The sequence below is a fragment of the Argentina silus genome, assembly GCF_951799395.1.
Source record: "Argentina silus genome assembly, chromosome: Y".
Lineage (NCBI taxonomy): Eukaryota > Metazoa > Chordata > Actinopteri > Argentiniformes > Argentinidae > Argentina > Argentina silus.
Window position 1 is genome coordinate 26,272,754 of NC_139654.1, and position 24,296 is coordinate 26,297,049.

Below are 24,296 nucleotides of genomic sequence, written 5' to 3' on the forward strand. Positions count from 1 at the left end.
ACGGGATTACCCGTCCCTGGCCCGGGCGATTCGGGACCGCCTGGGCCTGACACCGGAGGAACACCGACGCCGGTTCCGGGCCATGACCATGGAGGAGGGGTGCCGGCCCTTCGCCTTCGCCCAGCGGCTGGGGGACAGCGCATGGCGGTGGCTGGACCCCGAGAACAACTCGGCGGTGGAGGTCGGGAACCGGGTGGTATTGGAGCAGTTCCTCGCGGGGCTCCCGGCCCGCACCGCCGCCTGGGTCCAGTACCACCGCCCCCAGGACCTAAAGACCGCCGTGGGTCTGGCGGAGGACCATCTCTCCCTCCCACCGCGAGGGCCACAACGACCAACCCCGGCCCCGCGGCAAGGGGGGGGGGGACAACGCCCAGGAGGAGCCGGGGGAGCAAAAGGAGGGAGGCCGGCGCCCGCCCCGAGAACGAGATGGCAGGAGCGCGCCGATCCGGAACCAGCCCCGGCCCCGCAGAGAGAACCGCGAGCGACAGGGGGGGTGTGTTGGCGGTGCGGACGGCCGGGCCACGTGCAGGCCGAGTGTCGGGCGATGGACGTGGGGCAGGTCGTCCGCATCGGCGACATACCGGGCCCTCCCCCCGGACCAGGAGCGGCGTATCGTATTCCGGTAAGGATACAACGTGATACGCACCAGGCGTTCTTGGATTCGGGCTGTATGCAGTCCATGATCCAGGAGTGCCTGGTTCGACCGGGGGCACTGTTGAAGGCATCGAGGGTGCGGGTGAGGTGTGTGCATGGGGACATTCACGAATATCCGCTGGTCGCTATCGAAATTCATTTTGAGGGGAGAAACCATAGGGTACAGGCGGCGGTTAGCCCACGCCTCACGCATCCCCTGATTCTAGGTGTGGATTGGGAGGGGTTTCCTCAAGCGGTAAAGAGGGCTACCGGGATGCGTGCACGACAGCTAGGGAGGTGTGTGGCGTGTAATGTGCTCTGTGCCGAGGCGGCGCCTCGCGACACTGCCGGGGAGCCGGAGCCAGCGGGGGCGCCTCACCCCGAGACTTCCTCGCCGAACTATCCGCTGCTAGGCGACTTCCCCCTCGAGCAGTCTCGTGATGAGACCCTCAGATCAGCCTTTGACCAAGTGATAGCAATTGATGGTACTTTGATACGGCCAGACACAGTGCGCGCCCACCCCTATTTCGCGATTATCAGCGACAGGTTATACCGAGTAAGTCGTGACTCACATAGTCAGGAGGAGGTAACCCAGTTGCTGGTTCCCCGCAGCCGCCGCGAAATGGTCTTCCAGGCGGCTCATTTCAACCCCATGGCGGGCCATCTAGGGTATGACAAAACACTGCACCGTATAATGGCTCGATTTTATTGGCCGGGGATTCGGGCAGAGGTGCGTAGGTGGTGCGCATCCTGTCGGGAATGTCAGTTAGTAAATCCCCCGGCCATCCCACGGGCCCCCTTGCGGCCCTTACCATTGGTCGAGAACCCCTTCGACCGCATTGCGATGGATATTATCGGGCCATTTGAGCGGAGCACACAGGGTTATCGATTTGTGTTGGTCTTGATAGATTACGCCACCCGATACCCCGAGGCAATACCTCTGCGCAATACCTCTGCCAGGAGTGTAGCGCAAGCATTGTTTCAAGTCATCTCCCGCGTGGGAATCCCGAAAGAGATTCTCACCGATCAGGGCACTAATTTTATGTCACGCACCCTCAAGGAACTGTATGGCTTGCTGAACATCAAGGCGATTCGAACCAGTGTTTACCACCCGGCCACGGACGGCCTTTGTGAGCGGTTCAATCGGACCTTGAAGTCAATGATCCGGAAGTTTGTCCACGAGGATAGTCGGAATTGGCATAAATGGCTAGATCCCCTGTTGTTTGCGGTGCGGGAAGTTCCCCAAGCTTCCACCGGGTTTTCCCCGTTTGAATTACTCTACGGCCGTAAGCCCCGGGGTGTCCTAGACCTGTTTAAAGAAAATTGGGAGGAAGGGTCTAGCGACAGTAAGAATGAGATCCAGTACGTCCTCGACTTGCGCACAAAGCTCCACGCCCTAGGGGCTATCTCACGTGAGCATTTGCTGCAAGCCCAGGAGCGTCAGAAACGCCTGTATGACAGGGGGGCTACCCTACGAGAGTTTACACCGGGAGACAAGGTGCTCGTACTGTTACCCACCTCCAGCACGAAATTACTCGCGAAGTGGCAAGGGCCGTTTGTGGTCACACGTCGCATGGGGGACGTGGATTATGAGGTTATACGCTCGGACCGGGGGGATAGCTTGCAGGTGTATCACGTCAATCTCCTAAAAAAATGGAACGACGTGGTCACTGTTGCTCTGGCTACGATAGTTCCAGAGAGAGAGGAGTTCGGTCCGGAAGTCCCAAAATCGAAAGGTAGCACTCCGGTCGATATTGATACCCATCTCTCTGCTAGCCAGGCCGCGGACGTTGCAGATTTGCAGCTTAAGTTCGCCGACGTGTTCTCTCCCCTGCCCGGTCGGACTACGCTCATCGACCACCATATAGAAACGCAGCCGGGTTTAACGGTGCGCACGCGTCCCTATAGGTTGCCGGTGCACAAACGAGACGTTGTGTGCCGGGAGTTGGAAGCCATGCTGGAGCTGGGTGTGGTCGAGGAGTCCCGCAGTGATTGGTGTAGCCCCATCGTGCTTGTCAACAAGCCAGATGGGACTATACGGTTCTGTGTGGATTATAGACGGGTTAATGCGGTCTCCAAGTTCGATGCCTATCCGATGCCCCGGGTCGACGAGCTCTTGGACCGGCTTGGTACGGCCAGGTACTTCACGACATTGGATTGCACGAAGGGATACTGGCAGATTCCACTCTCGCCGGTGTCCCGGGAGAAAACGGCATTCTCCACTCCGCTCGGGTTATTCCAGTTCACCGTGCTCCCTTTCGGGTTGTTCGGAGCCCCAGCCACTTTTCAGCGCCTCATGGACCGTATTCTGCGGCCGCACGCCGCCTATGCTGCGGCCTACCTAGACGACATTGTCGTCCACAGTGACACCTGGCCGCAGCATGTGCGGAGGGTGGCTGCTGTTCTGCGGTCCCTGAGGCAGGCGGGGCTAACGGCCAACCCGAAAAAGTGCGTGATCGGGCGGAGGGAGATCCGGTATCTGGGGTACCACTTGGGACGGGGGGAGGTGCGACCGCAGATTGAAAAGACTGCGGCTATCGCCGCCTCTCCCCGGCCCAAGACAAAGAAGGAGGTGAGGGCCTTCCTGGGGCTGGCGGGATATTACCGCCAGTTCGTACCGGGGTTTTCAGAGCTGGCCAGTCCCTTGACGGACCTCACCCGGAAGGGGGCCCCGGATCCGGTCCAATGGTCGGGCCAGTGCCAGGGGTCGTTCGAGGCCCTTAAGGGGGCTCTTTGTGGAGAAACGGTCCTGTATGCGCCTGATTTTAACCTCCCTTTCTCCCTACAGACGGACGCGTCGGATAGAGGGCTGGGAGCAGTGCTGACCCAGCGCGTGGAGGGGGCCGACCGGCCGGTGCTGTACCTGAGCCGTAAGCTGTCGGAGAGGGAGGGCCGGTACAGCACCGTGGAGAAGGAGTGCCTGGCCATCAAGTGGGCGGTCGGCACCCTCCGCTACTACCTGCTGGGTCGCGCCTTCACCCTCTACTCCGACCATGCCCCCCTCCAGTGGCTCCACCGCATGAAGGATGTAAACGCGAGGATCACCCGGTGGTACCTCGCGTTGCAGCCCTTCAACTTTTCCGTCGTGCACAGACCGGGGGCGCAGATGGTCGTGGCAGACTTCCTCTCTCGGGCAGGGGGGGGGGAGTAGGTCGTCGGCCGTCGGGTCCCCGGCCTGTGTCGGGCGGTGGGGGTATGTGGGGGGACATGCAGCGTTCGGCCTGTAGAGGGAGCTACAGGACCGTGGCCGGGGTTGTGTCGGCGAGACTTTTGTTGCACACCTGCTGCGAATTAAGTCTCGCCGGCGAATGTTTAAGATGGGTGTGCTTCTGCCATTTCAGTAAGGGAGCTAAGCTGGAGAAGCTGACGGCGAGAGCAGAGGAGAGCCGAGCCGAGCACAGGACCAAAGGGCCAAAAGACTTTGAACGAGGCTGGAAAGCCGAGCCGAGCCAGCAAACCCCTTTGTTAAAATAAACGGGAGAAAATCCCTTACCTCCATACTGCGTCTGCCTCTGTGTACAAACGGACATTGCTACAGATATGTACTTAGAAATATTTAGACTATTAGATTCGTTGGACACAGTTAATCATTACAACTTTGTGCAGCCTAATCTTCGCTGTCATCAGTTATTAATTTGAAATCTTTAGTTGGCCAAATCATAATAATAATTTCAAGTTCATTGTCCTTTAAATTTGCCATCATCTCAGGCATCCAAGTTATGGATTGCCAGTAAATTATGCCCTTTACAAATTCAGAATTCATAGCCTATCACAAATATAATTTTAAGTGTCTATTGTCATAATGAACGATTTATTTATGCATCATAGTCATCATTAAAATAAATTAATCATTACATTTTTATCGGGCTCCTATATTGTCATCTGGCATTCATGATATTGCAGTATAGCTACATGTTACAACTATTACTGATAATATACAAAAGAATAATGCATGTACTGGCCTATACCGTACACAGAATGTGATTTCATGTACTGTAATGTAAGTGTTAAATTGTTGGTTCAGCTATGACATCACTTCTGGATGCAACGCGCCCATGTCTAGCATGGTTCATAAGGTTTCCATGCTCATTCTATCATGCTGATACAATCCCTGCGTATTCCCGCCCCTTGGCTGGCTCAGTTGCTTCCATATGATGTCAGCGCTTTATAGAGGTAAGAGAAATACTTCTATCGTCCGATTGGGGCTATAACACATTTTTACGATGGCCATGGCATGAATTTGTATATTTGAAAGTAATTTTAGAACAAGAAAGTCACACTGGAATCAACCTCATTTGGCAAGGAAGAATAGGACTCTATTGTCATTGGAATTACATTGGGAATTGTCTTTTTGGGCAGAACTACATTTTCACTGGAAGTGAAAATTACAATGGTACCACGAGTGGCCACAAGGTTAACAGCATGCCCGCCAGACGGCTGACTGATCCCCCTGGTGTACGCACGCACACATTTCAATAATACCTGCTTTAGCCCAGGGTCACTTTCACACTGACCTCAGGGCTATTCATCGACACTGCAGAAGCCAGAGCTCTGTATCTCATATCTATGAGCCCATGGTAAACAGACCCTGGTTTCTCACTGACCTCGTCTTTCAACACCTCATCACTCACCATATTCACCTTAGACCATTACAATACAAGTGTTATGTACAGGCATGAGCGACTCAGTGGCCTTGTGGTTAGTGTCTCCGCCCTGACATCAGAAGGTTGTGGGTTCCATCCCCCGGCCGAATCATATCAAAGAGGGACCCGATGCCTCTCTGCTTGGCACTCAGCGGATGGATTGGGGGTAAGGCCCTGCGACAGACAAACTCTAAATAAGAATTCCTTGTCTGTCCGGTTTATCATGGGGTTGCTAAACTCTCACTCTAGCCAAGAGAAACAGGATAAGCCTGTGTTTGTGTGTGAAGGGTAAGCATGTAGGCTTGAGCTCTTGCATTTAATAATTGTTTTTCAAAGTGAGGACTAAATGTGGGAAACTCGTTTGGCCACTGCTAGCTTAAGGCAATGTGACGATCACTGGGAGCAATAGGCTATAACTATAATGGTAGGCAAGGTGGGGGACCCTTCATAATAACTAGGATAGAGTTTCCCCCCAGGCTAGGTCAACTGCCTTGGTTTACCTGGACTGACCCAGGTCAAGTCATTTTTACATATTTCCATTACAAAATAATGCAGTACAAAATGACAATGTAGCACAGGTGTCAAACTCATTCCATGGAGGGCCGAGTGTCTACAGGTTTTTGCTCTTCCCCATCTACTTGAAGGTCACTAATTAGTATGGAACTCCCCTCACCTGGCTGACAAGGTCTTAATTGAAAGGAAAAAAACAAAAGCCTGCTGACACTCGGCCCTCCATGGAATGAGTTTGACACCTGTGATGTACAGTATACAGATTTGTTTTATTTTTCAGCCCTAGAACAATCTAACAGTGCCCATCCTTATACCCACCCTTTACACCCACCCCATTTCCCTACCACCCTTCCCCATACCAGTAAGGAACTGTACAAACAAAGCAAATAAATAAAATGACATTATAAAAAGAATAAAAGTACCGTCACACACACAATATGGTAATTTGGATGACTCAAACAGAGGCTATAGGCCCAGTCTTTGTTAGATACAAGAATTTCATATAGTATAGACCGGAATCTCAATCTGGTGGGAGAGTCAGTAGACTTTCAAAATAATAATAATAAAAAAAAAAAAAGGTTGCCAAAGGGAAAATATTCTTTTTGTTGAACTTCTAAGTGTGAATTTGATTTTCTCAAGTTTAAGAAAGTACATAACATCTTTGAGCCACACAGTTGCCGAGGGAGAGTCAGGAGATTTCCAACAAAGCAAAATTCTGCCACCAGGGTGGCAAAAGTAACAATATCTGTATCTTTGGATGTAGAGAGTGTATCAAAGTCCTCTGGAACTCCAAAGACAGCTACGTGAGGGGAGAGTTCAAGATGAACCGACACCACCCTTGATAACATTTCAAATACAGAGGTCCAGAATCTAGTTTAACCCTCTAGCCCCCATAGCGGCCGTCGACGCCCATTCTTTATTTTTACTAGAGCGCCCGCAGACAGCATGTATTTTCTAACCCTATTAAATGTAGCACTACATTTCTTATAAAATTCTGTTGGGTAGCCATCAGGGCCGGGAACCTTGCAGCTTTGCATTAGCTTAAGTGCATCCAGTAGTTCGCCAAGTGAAAAGGTTTGTCTAAGTTCTCAGCATCAGTTGGATCAATAGTGGGAGTGACAAAACCAGCAAGGAAATTTGTTGTATCCTGAATGTCCACAGGGGCTTCTGAAGTGTAAAGGGATGAATAAAAGGACCCAAATGCTTTATTAATATCAGCTGGAGTAGAATGCAAAGCTCCAGAGGCATCCCTTATCTGTGGAATAACGTGGGCAGCAGCCTGTAGTTTCAATTGGTGAGCTAATAGTCGACTGACCCTGTCACCATATTCATAGCAGGAGCCCTTTGCCCTTAAAGACAGACATTCAGCTTTAGAAGTTGCTAGTAAATCAAATTGGGATTGGAGATCCAGACGTTTTTTATACAACTGAGGATCTGGATTAGAAGCATACTCAGGGTCTAATTCTGAGATTGAGTTGCTCAGACTTTCACATTTTGATCTTTTTTTCTCTGTTGGAGGATGCAGAATATTAAATGATCTGTCCTCTGAGAAAAGCTTTTAGTGTCTCCCATAAAAGGGAGGCGGGGGTAGAATCAGTTTTATTTGTACTTAAAAAGGAATCAAGAGAGTCTGAGATACATTTACAGAACTTGCTATCTGATAGAAGTAAAGGGTTGAGCCTCCAGGGTAGCCGTTCTCTCTGACACATGGATAAGTTCAAGTCTAGAAGGACAGGCGCGGTCTGAAATGACCATGGCCAAGTAGTTACATTTTTCCACTGCCCTCATAAGAGACTGGTCAATGAAAAAAATAGTCTATTCTGGAGTATGTGTGGTGGATGTGGGAGAAAAAAGATAACTCCTTTTTATGAGGATTGTGTGTTCTCCAGGGGTAAACACAACCATTTAGACATCATTGATTGTGATTGAGATCTAGGCCAAGCGATCTAATAAGGGGTCTTGTTTCATGTGAGAATACTTTACACCTTTTGATAGGACCATTTAATCCCTTCACGTTCCACAAAATAAATCTGACTGAATTGATACTATTCTTATTTATGATATTAGCTATGACATAAGAGAATGAGAGACAGCAGTGAACCTAATGGCTAGAAAATATCGGGTCTTCAAACATTTCCATAGAAAGACATATTCCTCAACAGTGGTGCAAAATAGACAGTTAATATATATAATATCTTTTTTTTTAAAACATATAAAACAGAAAAATAAAACAAAAGAAGATCTGGTACACATCTCTCATGTTTAACTGTATTTACTAGGGGTGACTCCCGCATTCTACGAGTATTTTTCAAACATTCTTAATATACCAACTTACCACGTATTTGACACGTTTAAGAAGGGCATGAATCAAGTCAAGTTGAGGCTAGATGGGAGACCGGCAAACGGGGCCTGCCAAGCCGTGAGCAGGCAGAGAGAGCGTCATCCCAAGCCCACGAGTCACAAGGCAACGACTTGGCCACGGAGGAGGCTGCCCCCCGCCCCAATGCTCCAGCACACACAATAGATTAGCTTAGTCCCTCATTTTCATGAAAGTCTGTGATGAAATAAGACATCCGTGTACTGATTTACCAATCACTGAATTATTAAAGTTGAATCCAAATAAAATATTATGTATGCAAGCCACATGGCGTGGCTTTTGGTTGATGTTAGCCTTCTGGCTAATATGACAGCTAGGCCAACTAGCTGACTGTCAGTTATATTTTGAAAAGAAAGACATAATAGAAAGAAAAAAAAGGAGGACTAGATTACAGCTTAATTAGTGAGTTTGTGTAACAGGTGAGCATATCCTAGAAAACTTAAGTTTTTACAGGCCCCAGCCATAGCAGTCAATCAGCTGTGAGTGTAACAACACAGATGGGGCCAGTTGGGTCAACGTCATTGGGTTGAATACATATTACTTACATAGCAGTGTCACAAGTCCTCTCCATCAAAACAATATTGGTCATTGCTTTTGATATAGTCCTCTCTTCTGAAATTATAATGTTCAGCATTGCAAATCAAAAGTCCAGTCTGTGCAATGTCCAGTTGTCACAACAGCAGCTATACAGCTAGCCAGCCCCATGCCAGACAATAACTAGCTAACCTAAGTGTAATCAACGCCAACCTAGCAGTCACTCGTCCCCATCACTGGTGTTGATGCGTCAGTCATAGAATCTCTGTGCCTCGTCAGCCCGGGCAAACTTGTGAGTCTTGCCATCATGGCCTGGGCTATGGCGTTTGGCCCAGCGGTTTCCTTGCCAATATGGTGCACCCGGTCCAGAACTGCGGGTGTGGGAAAGGCGTTGCCAAGAACCTCGAGAAAAAACGTAGTCATGAATCCCACAGCATTGGCTCCTTTGGTCTTCTCTGAGATGCCGATGATGCGCAACGTTGCAGCGCCGCGAGCGGTTCTCCAGAACATACATTTTTGCCGTGAGATGTTCATTTTCAGTCAGGAATGTGGTGCAAACGGTTTCCAACTTGACAATCCTGTCAATGTAATCAAGTGGAGCCAGTGCACTCTCAATCACACTCTTCAACTCGGAGACGAGCATGGAGCGGAGTTTTTCCAGGTCCGCAGGCAAGCGTGTGGAATCCGCCATCTTAGCATCTGGTCGTTGTGCTAGCGGCGTTGGTACTGGAAGTCAAGAAATTACACCACTTGGTACTTTTTGATAGCGCAAATTGTGGGCCATTCAAGTCAGAGAGGAGGTTTTAGTTCAACTTTAGGGTTGAAAAAATCTGAATAAGAATTAATCTCCGAAAGTAGCGAGACCATCCCCAAGACACGTCTGCCCTCTCTTGGACTCAAATCCAATCCAACATTACATGTAGCAGGTTACATCGATCGTAACACTCTTCAGTTACATCCATCACTCTGGTGAATCATGCCTACATGGAGTTCAAAGGGGAGGGGAGGTTGGTGTGGTTACCTGCCAGCCCAGCCGAGACCATGTGCACCTGCGTAGAATCGGGCTCAAACACCCCATTCAGTCTCTCTTTGGCACTGGAGTACGCAGCAAAGTAGATGGCTCTGTAGGAAAGGGAGACATAGGAATGTGAGACAGAAGTAGAGGCTGAAATTAAAATAAAACTAATTGGTCATAAATGTCACTGTTGCATCTTTGGTGCATAACTAATTAGTCGCCCCCATCACTCCTGTGATGAAAACAATATTCTCCAAGAAAAGTAAGCCTCTTCTTCCATTGGCTATGCAGCTAATTAATTTCACATTTCCAAACACACTGGATCTCATTGTCAGGTTCAGCCTCAAACTTATTGGGCTTATTACTGTAACTGTAAAGCCAACAGCAAAAAAAAAAAAAAAAAAAAGTGTCCAACTGTTTAAGTTCACATGAGCCTAAATGGACAAAAGACACAGTGGTAAGGGGAGAATCAGCCAGGTACCAAGACTAGTTTGTGCCTCAGTCCATCAAATGTGTTACATCAAACTTGCTCTTTGTTCTCTAACTTCAATACTTAAGACACTAAAAGCTCATCAGTCACATTATCAAAACAAATCAAAGTTTATTTATCATGTAGATCCACTATTGTCAAAGTGGGGTACGCGTACCCCCGGGGGTACGTGGATCGATCTAGGGGGTACGCGAAATAAATCTGTGATTTACCTTCCCAAACAGTCCTGTTGAATAGCCGACTGCAGTCTCAGTACCAAAAATAAATGCATGCACCCTATCCAACAGAATAATATTATCAGTCTAATATGTAAGGGATAATGTTCATAGAATATCAATTAGGCTACAAAATAACCAACAAGGGGGTACATGACTGTTAAAAGGGAACCACTGATATAGCTAGAATACAGTGTGGTGGAAGTCTAGGATTTACCACTCTGTACTTCAGCTCTTCGGAGGTAAGAATCAAGAAATAAGTCCTGAGTAGCCACAATATCTGAGTCCAGTATTTATTGCTTGCAAACAAGAGACAAGAACGTAACAGCAGCCCAGTGTTAATCCGGGGGTCTGTTCAGCACAAGTCTGAAGAGGCGATTATTAGGGTTGTCTTTTATACAGATTGAACATAATGGTAGGCGCCGCCAAGGCTATCACCGACAAGCTTGTGCTTACGTGAGAGGGGGCGGGAGAGAATGAACAATGGGGAGACTTTCTTACTGATCAATCGGCGTTCAACACTTCACACTTATCTACCTTCCTGTCGGCAAGATGGGCCTGTTCCTTTGTTCTTGCTCTCCCCCCCCACTACTCCCTCCGAAACTACCGCTATCCATATTGTAATTATCCGCCATTTCTCAAAACAATGGCTATAGAACTTTAGAGGTGTGGCAAGAGAAAATGTAATCACAGTATTTACACATCAGTCATAAATGTATAACCTGAAAACAGTTCTAGCAGTGTATTTTCCATAATAATAGCCGTAGACGATGCAATGAAATGCAATGATATGCAATGAAATACATTGCATATGCAATGAAATACAATATAATAATAAAACAATGAAATAAGGTGGCAAAGTGTATAGCAGCAATATTGGGCAGTAGCAATAGTAGTTGTGGATAGGGCTGCAAATGTGCAATGTAATTTGAGAATGTCACTGAACTGAAATGAACACATCTGCCAGCTGATCAGCGCATTCTCTGAGGACGTGTCCAGGGATGCCGTCTGGGCCGGCTGCTTTACAGATGTTGACACATTTAAAAGCCTTACTCACGTCAAACATAGTGATCTATAGCACAGTCCTCACAGGTAGCGGGAGCCTTTGTGGGGGGCTCCTAGTTGCTTCCCTCAAATCAAGCGTAAAAGGAGTTGAGCGCCAGGAAGCGACGCATCAGTACACAAGCTGCCAGGTCTCCCCTTATAGTCCGTAATAGTCTGCAGACCACGCCACATACCTCTGAGGTCAGTGCCTTGGTATTGTGATTCTATCTTGTCCCTGTATTTCCTCTTAGGTTTTCATAGGTTGTATCAGAATTTTTAGTATTTGTCCAAATCTCTGGAGTTAAATGTGGTGGTCCGTGCCTTTAGCAAAGCACGGATGTCGCCGTTAATCCAAGGCTTCTGGTTGGGGAATGACCGAACAGTGATAGTGGGGACAGTGTCGTCAATACATTTCCTGATAAAGCCAGTGACAAAATCGGTGAATTAATTTATGTTATTGTCAGCGGCGACCTGGAACATGTTCCAGTCGGTGCAGTCGAAACACCCCTGGAACATAAAATCTGATTGGTCACTCCAGCGTTGAACGACTTGCGTCACCTGGTGATGTTTGTTTCAGCCTCTGTCTATAGGTCGGCAATAGCAGAATAGAGGCGTGGTCAGAATTGCTGAATGGGGTCCGTAATTGCGTTTCGTAGCCATCTTGAAATGGGGTGTAAAAATGGTCGAGAGTATTGTTAGCATGCGTGGGGCAAGAGATATGCTGATGGAACCTAGGTAGGAGTCTAGTCAGGTTTGCCTGGTTGAAGTCTCCAGCCACAATGAAAGCAACCTCTGGATGTGTTGTTTCCTGTTTGTTGACTATCCTGTACAGTTCTTTGGGTGCAATGGTCGTTTCGGCTTGGGGTGGTATATATACAGCGGTAATGACAACAGACGAGAATTCCCGCGGTAGATAGAAGGGTCTACATTTTAACATTATGTACTCCAGGTTGGGGGAACAGAGGGTCGACAATATCTCTACATTCGTGCACCAGTTGTTATTGATCATAAAGTACACCCCTCCCCCCTTCCTCTTACCAGAGTCCATTGTTCGATCCTGCCGGTAAATTGAATAGCCATCCTGCGCAATGGCCGAGTCGGGTATGGCAGGGGAAAGCCAAGATTCGGCAAAGATGAGGACGCTACAAGCCTTTATATCCCGTTGGAAAGAAATCCTCCCTCTGAGTTCGTCCATCTTATTGTCCAGAGACTGTACATTGGCAAGGAGTATGCATGGAAGAGGGGGGCAATTCACACGGCGTCTTAGCCTAACTAGGACCCCGGCTCTAGACCCCCTACTCCACCTGCGTCTTTTGTCTGGCATAATTCCAAGTAGTGAGTCAGAAGCCAGCAGAACAGCGGTATCCAGGAGCGGAGGGTCAAAGTAGACATGTCTCAAATGTCCAGGAGTGTTTGTCGGTCATAATAAATATTAGCAGAAATGTTCTGCACACAAAAAGAAACAATTAGCACCAAAATAAGGAACAAAAAGCAAAGTTGAGCTGGAGTTGAAACCTCGGTGGCCATCCACGGCGCCATCTTGGATCAACAGTGTATAAAGTGTGTGTGCCCTTTAGGGATGTGTCCCAGGTGGCTCTGCCCTAAGAGGGACCTTACTCGACATACACCTAGCACAAGCACTCGCTAGCCGTAGCATCAGCAGCTGGCTGATGTACAGTGTTACTCAGGCCATAGATTGCAGCTCTGATCCACTTAGCTGTCATTCAGAAACCCTAATTTCTTATCATTTACCCTTCAGATTGACTGACTGCTTTATCTTACAGCATTAGATCTCTGGCTGGGAGAATTAGTGTTGTTTGTCCAGTCTGACAGATGGAGCACAAATGAGACAATGACCATGATTAGCCACTTTTCAACCGCGATGTGTGACAAATCTTACTAGCGGCCAGCTAGTGCTCAAAGCCTGGTATCTAGAGAACAAGCCTGTTTGAATTTCCACACTTGGGCTTCTTAGTCCCGTCCCGTATGATCTCTTGTTTGTTGAAATTCTGTGGTTCATAAAGGTGGCGAACTATGGAGACACGATCAACTAATCAAATGATCTGGTTTCCTAACAGGTTCTGGTAACTTAAGCACTTTATGATGATTGTATTTGTAAAAAGCACGATTCAACTCCATTCAATTGTGTAGTTACACTGAGCTAGCTTGGATTAGGCTTGTCACGCACCAAGTTCACTAGCCAACTAAAACACTTGGATGATAAGAATATCCTGCAGTCACTCTAAACCGCACCCCTAGCCCTGTTTGGCCTCATAAGGACTAGGAGGGTAAAGGAGGCTAAAAGCCTGAGTTTTAAGCACCGAATAGGCCTGGAGTAAGCGCTGCTGAAGCCCGTGATTGACTGTGGAAAAGTAATTGGCCTTGGCATGCATGGCATAAGCCCCACTGTGGAAAGCCAGCTATTGATTTACAGCTCCTCTTGATGTAGAGTGTATAGACAATGTTAAGATGCAGAATGGATCCAGTGTTTTTCAATGCAATTATATTGATACACCTTTTCCAAATGTATTAAAAGGTGTGGGTAGTTGTGGTCACATACTTTATTTTATATTGTTGTACCTATTGACAATTCATCATGTCATGACAACATTTTGATAAATGCCTGTAAATGCTGTGGAGTATGGATGCTTACTACTATACAGGTAAGGGTGAGTCGATGCAATCTTCCTTCTTTTTATCCATTTGACTTATTGTACTTTATTGTCTTATATGAAGAACACCCATCAGTTGGCAGCTTTTGCATTTTATTTCATATGACGAAACGTTTATCCTGTCATGACTTTTCTCTATGCCCAGCTAAATGCTGAAAGAATCAAACTGATTATCAGTTGGTGCTGCTGCACTTTCGGATAGCATTGAAAAACACAGATTACTCGAGGATGCGTGTAGGATGAATGTTGCTGCACAGTGGGCACATGGCTATTGAGTATGAGACCTCCCGACATAGCTATGTTACGTAGATAGATTACAGAAATGTATGGATCGCGGGGGAAGATGGCTTTTATAGGAAAACTTCACTAGTCATGCAAGCATACACTGTCATTGAATAGAGCCCTTTCAACAGTCACAGCAATTTTGCCGTTATTGAAACTTAGCAGTAGCTGCTTAGCGACATAGCTAGCATCAACACTTCGCTCAGTGCGCCCCATCCTGGCTGTGCGTCAAGTGTTCGTGCATGGCAGTTGTACTGCTGTGGTATGCCATTTGGGCGTTGCACAGTGAACAAAGCACCATATTATTTGGTTTCTGCTAAACCCTCCTATTATGTTCAAATAAACTTACAACTTTGATGTTTCGGGTCAATTTGACCCGAGCAATGTAAACATGCAGAAAATGATTTTAACTGAAAGTCTTAACCAAGTTTCTCTCTCAGCTACTTTAGGCCTTTCTACTGACCATCTTTATAGCCCAGTAAATAATACATGACTGCCCCCAACCTCCCCTTATACATCAAGTATTGATTGTATATGACTATTGTGAAATATGCAAATCACTGTACTATCTCATTCATTGACCTAAAATGAAAAACAAATTATGTTTTGGTGTTTGCAGGGCTTTATGTTGATATTAAGTGCTCATTAAAGAGTTCAAATGCAGATTGTATGTCTTGTATATGACTGCTAGCATATCTGGTGGGGCCTGGAACCATTTTGATGACATTAGCTGCAGTCAGTCTACCCTGTCTTGTAACTGGGGATCCAGACCATAGGAGCTTTCCATTTTTGGATGTCATGTTTCTTGGTGGTTGAGATATGACAAGGGGGTTTATTTGTGTTTGAGAAACCACAGGAGGGTCAGAATGTCCTATCTCACTGGCTTCATTCTCATCAGAGGAGGATGCCGCATAATCAGGGTCCTCAACATTATCCTCTGTCTCAGACACATCCTCATCTATATCACTTCCATCCTGAAAGATCTGTGACAGAACCTCAGTGGCAGCAAATCTTTTCCTCTGTCTGGTGGTCATTTTCAAAATGTTTAGTTGAGGCACAAATGCAAAGAGAAATGGTTTAGAGGGCTGTGTGCAGCTCTTATTATAAGGTTGTCCCCGCCCCCATGTTGCATGAATTATCAAAGTTCTCACAAGAACTATGTTTGCCCCATCCCATATACTGCAAGAATTATCAGTGTTGTTATGAGAACTGTCATAGTTGTCCTGTCAGTCTCCTGTCAGAGTTCTCGCGGCAAATATGTCCTCCCTCTCTCATTGCTTCTTGAATGATCAGAGATCTCGTGGGAACTATGTTTTCTCCTCACAGACACACACACACACACAGACAGACACACACACACAAGGAAAGACACACACAGACACACAAATGAACGTGTAGGTGCCCTCAGTATCATCCAACACAACAAAAACGAGATAGAAATCAGGGTTTTATAGAACAATAGTACTAGGGGTCAAAATGACCCCAACACGACCGATGCGTACAAAATGTGTACAGGACATGTTTTAATTTTTTTGGGGTTAATTTCATGTTTGCCATGTTTACCCCATAAAGTTAGGAAAAGTCATAAAAAATCTAGCTGAAAAAAGTATGTTAACCATGTTTTTAGAGACAGTAAACATTGAATCGGGTCAAATTGACCCCTAACATAATAGGAGGGTTAAAGTATTCCCACACTTTAGACACTCTGGGTCAGAGTTTTCTGGAGGAACCCTCCTCAGCAGACAACAGGGTTTGCCTCTGCCATCTTTAAAACAAAACGACGCACCGGCCATAAATATGCAGGTCGACGAATTTACATAATCAACATCATCGATTATGTTGACTAATCATTGCAGCCCTACTTGGCTTATACTGTACTGTGGGGTGAACCATGAGCCAATTACAGCCAATGATTGGCAGTACATACTGTAGCATAACATTCTGCCTATCACCTTGTTAATGCAGTCCTGTGTACAGTGACCAAAACTAGGCGGCATGAGAAACGCAATAATTGCTGAGGCAGTCCAGGGAAAGCATGAGACCCACATGCTCTGACCATTGACCCCAAACTGTAACCTCATAGAACCCCCTGACTTCATTATCTAACCATGGGTAACGGTGTGACCCCCTCTAGACATTCCTAAGGACAAATGAGGAACTTCAATGTCTATCATCGACTAGAGGACAGGGAGAAATGTGAGTGTTTGTACAGTAAGTCTGTACATTAATTGGCCAGACAGAATGTGTGCTGATGTTTTCGGGTTAAAAAGTTAAATTCTGTATCCACTGATAGTGGCCGGCCCACGCTATGCTCATGTTTATTCAAAATACCTGAAATTCAAGAAATCTAAATGTAATTAAATTAATAATAATGAGCTACAACCAAGTGATGTAAAAGTGGTTACCTGGAAGGGGCCACGCCCACCAAGTTAGGCCCCAGGCCCCTGAACAGAGAGCGGGGTCCTTCTTTCTCCAGAATCAACCTAAAGAACAACAAAAACGGCATGCCTTAATCCACACACACACACAGAGCTTTGTTCATTCTGAACATCGTTCAATGGCTCACTGAGAGACAAAAGCTGTCACAGAAAAACTATTGAATGTGCTGCAACATCATAACACCGCAGTTTTGCAGACAAAACAAAGACAATGCGGCATCCTACAGTCTGTGGGACAGCTAAGTAGAAGAATCCTTAATAACCCATGTTAGTCCATTTAACTCAAACTGCTTATGTAATACCGTTTAGTGTATGGTCACGCCAATCGAGCGGATTTGAATCTGATTAAATCAAGGAATTCAGTAGTGGGCATAGTGCTATTGTAGTCAACACTATCTCCCTCCATTGCCAGTAGGGTGTAGCAGGTCTGACTAAACAACTTGCACCATTCTTAATGATAATAATATATGCCATTTAGCTGACGCTTTTATCCAAAGCAACTTACATTGCAGTGAGTGCATACATTTCAGTATATATGGTCCCAGCAGGAATCAAACCCACAACCTAAGCGTTGTTAGCGCCATGCTCTACCAACTGAGCCACAGAGGACCACATGATAGGGGGAGGATGGTCTTTTCTTCAACAGCACAGATCTAGCCTTGCCTTCACTATTGATAAAAAAGTTGTCGTCGTAAAGTACATAAATGGACTAGATCTAGTGCTTGTGAACTGTTAAAAGGCTGCATCATATTATCCGCAGGCTAGTATCCACTATATTTGGGTGCATCTGTGCATTGCAGAGTACCCACTTGAGGCAGTGCAGGGGTCCCGGAGGGGACATTCTGGCCACGCTGGGCCCATTGACGGTGCTCAGCTGCACCTCAGAGACGTAGAGTGTGATGGAGGACGATTGCAGCCTGGTCTTCACCACCTCCAGTGGACAGGTTAAAATGGCTCCTACCGTTCCACCACACCTGGGAGGGGTTAGGGAAGAAGAGAGAGCTGCTGGCTTTAGGAACATTAGATTAGATTAGATTCAACTTTGTCATTGTGCAGAGTACAAGTACAGAGACAACGAAATGCAGTTAGCGTCTAACCAGAAGTGCAAAAAAGCAGAAAGTGCAATGAACAGTATATACAGGTAGTGCAGTATATGAGCAGTAAGTAGTCTATAATTCTTTAGTCTCCTCAGGAAGAAGAGACGCTGGTGAGCCTTCTTGATCAGGGTAGAGGTGTTGAGGGTCCAGGAGAGATCCTCAGAGATGTGGACACCCAGAAACTTGAAGCTGGTGACTCGTGTGTGTGCCAGCTTTTGACTTCCTGAAGTCCACAATGAGCTCTTTGGTCTTCCTGGTGTTGAGAGCCAGGTTGTTGTCTTGGCACCACACTGTTAGGTGCTGGACCTCCTCCCTGTAGGCCGACTCATCGTTGTTGCTGATGAGACCAATCACTGTTGTGTCGTCTGCAAACTTAACAATGGTGTTTGAGCCATGCACAGGTGTGCAGTCGTAGGTGAAGAGGGAGTAAAGGAGGGGGCTCAGCACACAGCCTTGTGGAACGCCAGTGTTCAGGGTGAGGGTTGAGGAGGTGTGGTTATGTAGCCTAACAGACTGCGGCCTGTTGGTTAGGAAGTCCAGAATCCAGTTGCAGAGGGAGGAGTTGATGCCCAGTTGACTGAGTTTGGAGATCAGTTTAGAGGGGATGATGGTGTTGAATGCTGAGCTGAAGTCAATGAACAGCATTCTCACATAAGAGTTGGTATTGTCGAGGTGGGACAGGGCGGAGTGAAGTGCCGTTGAGATGGCATCCTCTGTACTCCTGTTCTGCCGGTAGGCGAATTGGAAGGGGTCCAGTGTGGGTGGTAGACAGGTCTTGAGTTGAGCTAAGACCAGCCTCTCGAAGCACTTCATGATGATGGGCGTGAGTGCCACTGGGCGGAAGTCATTTAAGCTCGTTGCAGTGGAGTGTTTTGGCACCGGCACGATGGAGGTGGTTTTGAAGCACGCGGGGACAGCTGCTTGGGCTAGGGGCAGGTTGAATATGTCAGTCTAAACCTCAGTCAGCTGCACAGCACAGGCCCTGAGGACGCGTCCGGGGATCCCATCAGGACCAGCAGCCTTGCGTGCATTAGTCTTGCTCAGTGCCGCACACACGTCGGTGGGAGATAGAGTGAGGGGCTGGTGATCCGCAGGGAGCACAGCCTTGATGGCCACCTCCTTGTTGTCCCTGTCAAAGCGGCCATAGAAGTGGTTCAGCTCATCAGGCAGGGAGGCGTCGACGGAGAGGGGTGAGGTGTTAGTGGGTTTGTAGTCAGTGATGGCCTGGATGCCTTGCCACATGCGTCGGGGGTCAGAGTTGTTGTTGAAGTGATCCTCGATCCTCAGCTTGTGGTTGTGCTTGGCCTTTTTGATGCCCCTCTGCAGGTTAGCCCTGGATGAGCTATGGGCCCGAGCATCCCCTGATCTGAAGGCAATGTCGCGTGCCTTCAGCAGGAGTCGGACCTCACTGTTCATCCATGGCTTCTGATTAGGGAAAGTGGTGATCCGTTTGAGTGTGGTGACACAATTGATACTGGAATTGATGTAGTCCAAAACAGAGGAGGCATATGAATCAATGTCCGTGTGGGAGTCATGGGTGGCCTGTGTGGCAAACACACCCCAGTCAGTGTTTCCAAAACGCTGCTGGAGTGCTGAGTCAGCTCCCTCTGGCCAGACCTTGACTGTCCTCACTGTAGGTTTCACCCGTTTGATGAGTGCTGAGTACTTGGGCAGTAGGAACAATGAGAGGTGGTCAGATTGACCTAGGTGGGGGAGGGGAACGGCTTTGTAAGCATCAGCCATGCTAGTATATACCTGGTCCAATGTCCTGTCTCCTCTGGTGGGGCATGAGACATTTCGGTGGAATTTGGGCAGTACAGTCTTTAAATTGGAGTGGTTGAAGTCACCCGCGACAATGAAGGCTGCCTCGGGATGCAGAGTCTGTTGTTTGCTAATGGCAGTATGCAGTTCTTTCATAGCAATCTTAGCATTAGCATCCGGGGGGATATAGGCTGCCGTGATAACAGTGGACGTGAACTCTCTGGGCAGATAGAAAGGTCTACACTTAACCATGAGAAACTCCAGGTTAGCTGAGCAGTGACTCTCGGTGATGGTAGTGTCAGTGCACCACGTCTTGTTCACATAGATGCACAAACCTCCACCTCTGGTCTTACCGGAGTCACCCGCTGTTCTGTCTGCTCGGAGAACGTAGCGCCCTGCTAGCTCGATAGCGTTGTCGGGTACCTCGCTGTTGAGCCAGGTTTCCGTGAAAACCATGATATTACAGTCCATAATCCATTTGTGTGTGGTGATCCGCAGCCGCAGTTCATCCATCTTGTTTGCCAGGGAACGAACATTAGCTAGGAAAAGGCTAGGTAGTGAGAGTCTGTGTGGAGTTAGCTTTAGCCTAGCTCTCAGCCCACCTCGGCTCCCTCGCCTGTGTTTTCGTTTCCGAGCCGGTCTGGGGCCTCTTCCGGTCGGTGTAGCGGAGTTAGCTGGTCCCGCTGTTTTGCTAATCTCGGGTATAGCGTCGATAAAGATGTCTGGAATGCCGGAACCGATGTCCAGAAGTTCTCGTCGGTTGTACGATATGTACGCTAAACTGTTTTTAGCGAGAATACTTGAGATAAACAAGCAAATAACTACTAATTCGCAAACTCTGGAGAGACACCGGGCGTCGCGATGCATGCGCGCCGCCATTTTGGTCATCCGGTGAAGGCCATGTGAACATGTGAAGGCCACTGGAAAATACACTTGTTTACCCCCAATGCTGAAGCTTAAAAATGAATATTTTTCTGAATTCAAAGATCATCTACATGATTCACTCATCTGGGCTAATCGTTCCTTTCAAGGACGAGAAACATACCGACAAACATTTCAATCCAGGTGGCTTGTGAGAGCTCCTCAAACAGACAGAAGTTATGTATTAAGACGTTATGTCGACAAATTTCTCCCCCCAAAAATTAAGACAGGTGGATTTACACGCAGTGTGAGAGAAAGTTGGATGTGCATTATGACAGCACAAGGGGAGAAGACATGCAGCAAGCATCAAGTAAAAAAAAGGTAGGCAAGGAGGAAGCAAACTGTTGATAAAGATGTTTAAAACCACGTAGAAATCAGAATGGCAGCCAATGTAATTCCACAAAATGTGTAATTTAACCGATAAACATAACATGGTTAAATTATCATATCATTGATGGTGATCCCACACCAGTGACCACACTTTTAATGAAATCACAGTTTTAATGGAAGACCAATTCAGGGGGGGGATATGGTTAGTTTAAACCTGTTTATATAATGGCCTAGAGTCGTGCACTGCCCAGTGTTGTATCATAAAAATGTCACTATAAAAGACACACGATATACATATATGAATCTAGATAAGAAAATAAAGAAAGACAGTATCTCAGTAAGATTTCACTCACTGTATGCGGATTGACTGGGTTAAACTGGGCTGGGGTGAAATGAGCCATCTCCACAGGTAGAAGGAAAAAAAGCGGACCTCCTGTTATCCTTGGCTAGCGTTGATTATTAATCAATACTTCAATTGGGTTGAGCCTCCCTGAGGAAGATAATAGCCACTGTAAACTGGGGCAAGGCTGAGGCAAATTGACCTGGTAAACGGGCACAGGTGTGGAGTATTCCTACACATGATTCAGAGCATGGGCTCCATGTTGCCTCGGATATCACTTAAGCAAACTAAGGTAAACAACAGTTCAAGGTTTTTATTCAGCAGATTTGTGCGGCCATGTATCCAGTCAATGTATAGGCTACTATGCTATGTACAGTGCCTTTGGAAAGTATTCAGACCCCTTCACTTTTTCCACAGTTTGTTGTGTTTAAAATGTATTAAATTAAAAGAATTTGCCATCAATCCACACACAATACCCCAGAATGACAAAGCGAAAACAGGTTTTTAGAAATTTCAGTAAATGTATTAAAATTGAAATACAGAAATACCTCATGGACATAAGTATTCAGACCCTTTGCTATGACACTCTTAAAATTAGCTAAAATGCAAAAATGTCATCAACAAATCACTCAATAAGTTGAATTGAGGCCATCTTAATGCAATGATAATAGTTCATGTATTTTTGGAATGAATATCTTCGTTTTTATCGGGTCTCTCGTTTGCATAGGAATCAATTACACACTGTGTGGATCAGGCTGTCATTACAAACTGAGCAAATGGAGAGGAACAAAACTGCTCAGGAATGCGACCCTGAGTCCTGGGGAGACTTACAAAAATCTACAAAGTTGAATGGTGGAAAGGAAAAGGCACAATCGATGGGACAACATCATCTCAGTCACAAAATTGGTGTATAACCAAGTGGCCAAAAAGAATCCCTTAATGGAAAATAATCTCTCATACCCATAATTGTGTTTGCAACAATGAATTCAAGTGATATAGCAAAGAAAGTGGCTGGAAATGTGTTTATTTGGTTTTACTACAAAGCATTTACTACAAGCAGCTTGGTGCAAATCCAGCACATGCAATGCAGTTTCCGCATCATCTCTCGTGTGAAGAATTGTGGTAGCTGCATCAAGTTATGGGTATGTTTGTCACTGGCAGGGACTGGGGAGTTTGTCAGGATCAAGAACATTTTTTTGCTGAGTTGGTTGTGACATCCTCATCTCCACAGTGTGTAATTGATTCCTAATTTCTATAAGCCTGTTTTTGCTTTGTCATTCTGGGTTATTATGTGTGGATTGATGGCAAATTCTTTTAATTTAATCCATTTTAAATTGAGTCTATAACACAACAAAATGTGGAAAAAGTGAAGGGGTCTGAATACTTTCCGAAGGCACTGTATTTGTCTGCAAGAAAAGCCTCTCAGAGTCATTGCATCAGACAATCCTGAAGAAATTCACTTACACTATGGATATGTTTAGTGTGCCAGAGCCTAGTAGTTTGCATTTGGGCTGTCAATCACTCTGCATTTGAATCTTTGCAGCATGCTACTGCAGTCCTTGCACTTGCCCGTTTTGGTTGTTTTTTTAACTGCATCGTGCTACTTTGGGGGGGGGGGGGGGGGAGATTTGCTTGGCATATGCCAAGTATTGACCATATGTCTCGGGCAGCCTCAGATAGCATCTATACAGTCCTATGGACAGATGGAGTCGGAGACTTTGTCATATATCGAAATAAAAATGACCCCCGCCCAGCCACAGTTTGTAATAAAATCCTTATTTCACTGACTCTGATGGTTGTTCCCTTTGACGGGCATCACGCTTGCAACGTAATTTACTAACAAGTAAAGGGAGTTATCGAGCTAACTTTGACAAAATCCCGAGTTGGAGCTAAAGTTAGCTTGCTAACTCCCTTAGCTCGTTTCCTTAATACACCCCTCGAGTAGTTAAAAGTGCCTTTATTTATTTTTTGGAAGCCACTTATTTCGATACATGACATCCGACTCTCTCTCTCTCCATAGTATCGAGGAGGATGCTAGCCAGTTAATTGACAGTTAGCTACTGCTTCGCCAAAGCTATCGAGATATGGAGAATTTCAAGAGTCAATTATTGTTTTAATCGTGGCTTCTAGCTAAATAGTTTGTTAGCACTGCATGTGTCGCCTACTACTAGCTAAAATGTGAAATACCGATGCAATTTAATCACGCATGTGCTACGGTGATGTGTCTACTTTTCATCCATGTTGGTCTACTCTGTTTGCTAGCTGGATTGCTAACGTCGTTAACACGTCAACAACAACGTCACGTTAGCTAGTCATATTAAATTATGAATAATTCGGAAATGGCAAAACTCATAACTGTGACAGGTTCTTCACAAATACATGTTCACTCCATTACTACACTTGCTTCCATGACATTGAACTGTCTGAAGAACACATTGATGGACGAAGTCTGAACTAGCTGTGTGTATGTTTTTCCCCACTTAGCTATTGTTCGCCAACTGCAATATATGCTATGCAACTGTAGCTAGCTAGCCAGAAAATGTTAGCCTCGTATTCATTATGACATGACACATACTCACCCTCCAGCCAACAGATGAACCAGGGTATCTCTCTGACTCATTCTGTATCATATTCTCAAAACCCGTCCGTAGGGCACCGCTTTCAGGACAAGGGGCTGCTGACGACAAGGAATCTGAATCTTACACACTAGCTGGCTATTCCAATGCGACCGTGATGTCGTGGAGGGCAGTTAGCAAAAACTAGGATATACAGGCTAACGTGACGTCAGCTAGCCAGTCTAAACGTTGCATTCCCCAGTTGAAAACCTCACGATCGCCACAGTAGATTTGTGTCCTCAACTTATTAAAGAGGCTAAAATGCAATAAATCCAAATCGTGCAGTAAAGCTCCGACACTCCTTCGGCCTGTCTCTGGTGTCGGGATATATCCGACTCGCGGGCCCAGATGGCTCGGATGCTCACATGCAGCGTGTCTT

General features: G+C 46.5%; 1 protein-coding gene across 1 annotated transcript in view; it reads right to left on the reverse strand.

Annotated features, from left to right (window-relative positions):
• LOC310824281 (solute carrier family 25 member 36-A-like) overlaps positions 1 to 24,056 on the reverse strand; it is a 31,393-nt gene extending 7,337 nt beyond the window's left edge. Inside the window, exons 1-4 of the mRNA XM_083697157.1 lie at positions 23,882 to 24,056; positions 17,663 to 17,827; positions 16,821 to 16,898; positions 9,719 to 9,819 (exon numbers count right to left, since the gene is read on the reverse strand). Of these exons, the coding sequence (XP_083553283.1) occupies positions 9,719 to 9,819; positions 16,821 to 16,898; positions 17,663 to 17,827; positions 23,882 to 23,922 (385 nt within the window). The 5' untranslated portion in view covers positions 23,923 to 24,056. The remainder of the gene's footprint in view (positions 1 to 9,718; positions 9,820 to 16,820; positions 16,899 to 17,662; positions 17,828 to 23,881) is intronic.
• Between the last annotated feature and the right edge of the window lie 240 nt (positions 24,057 to 24,296).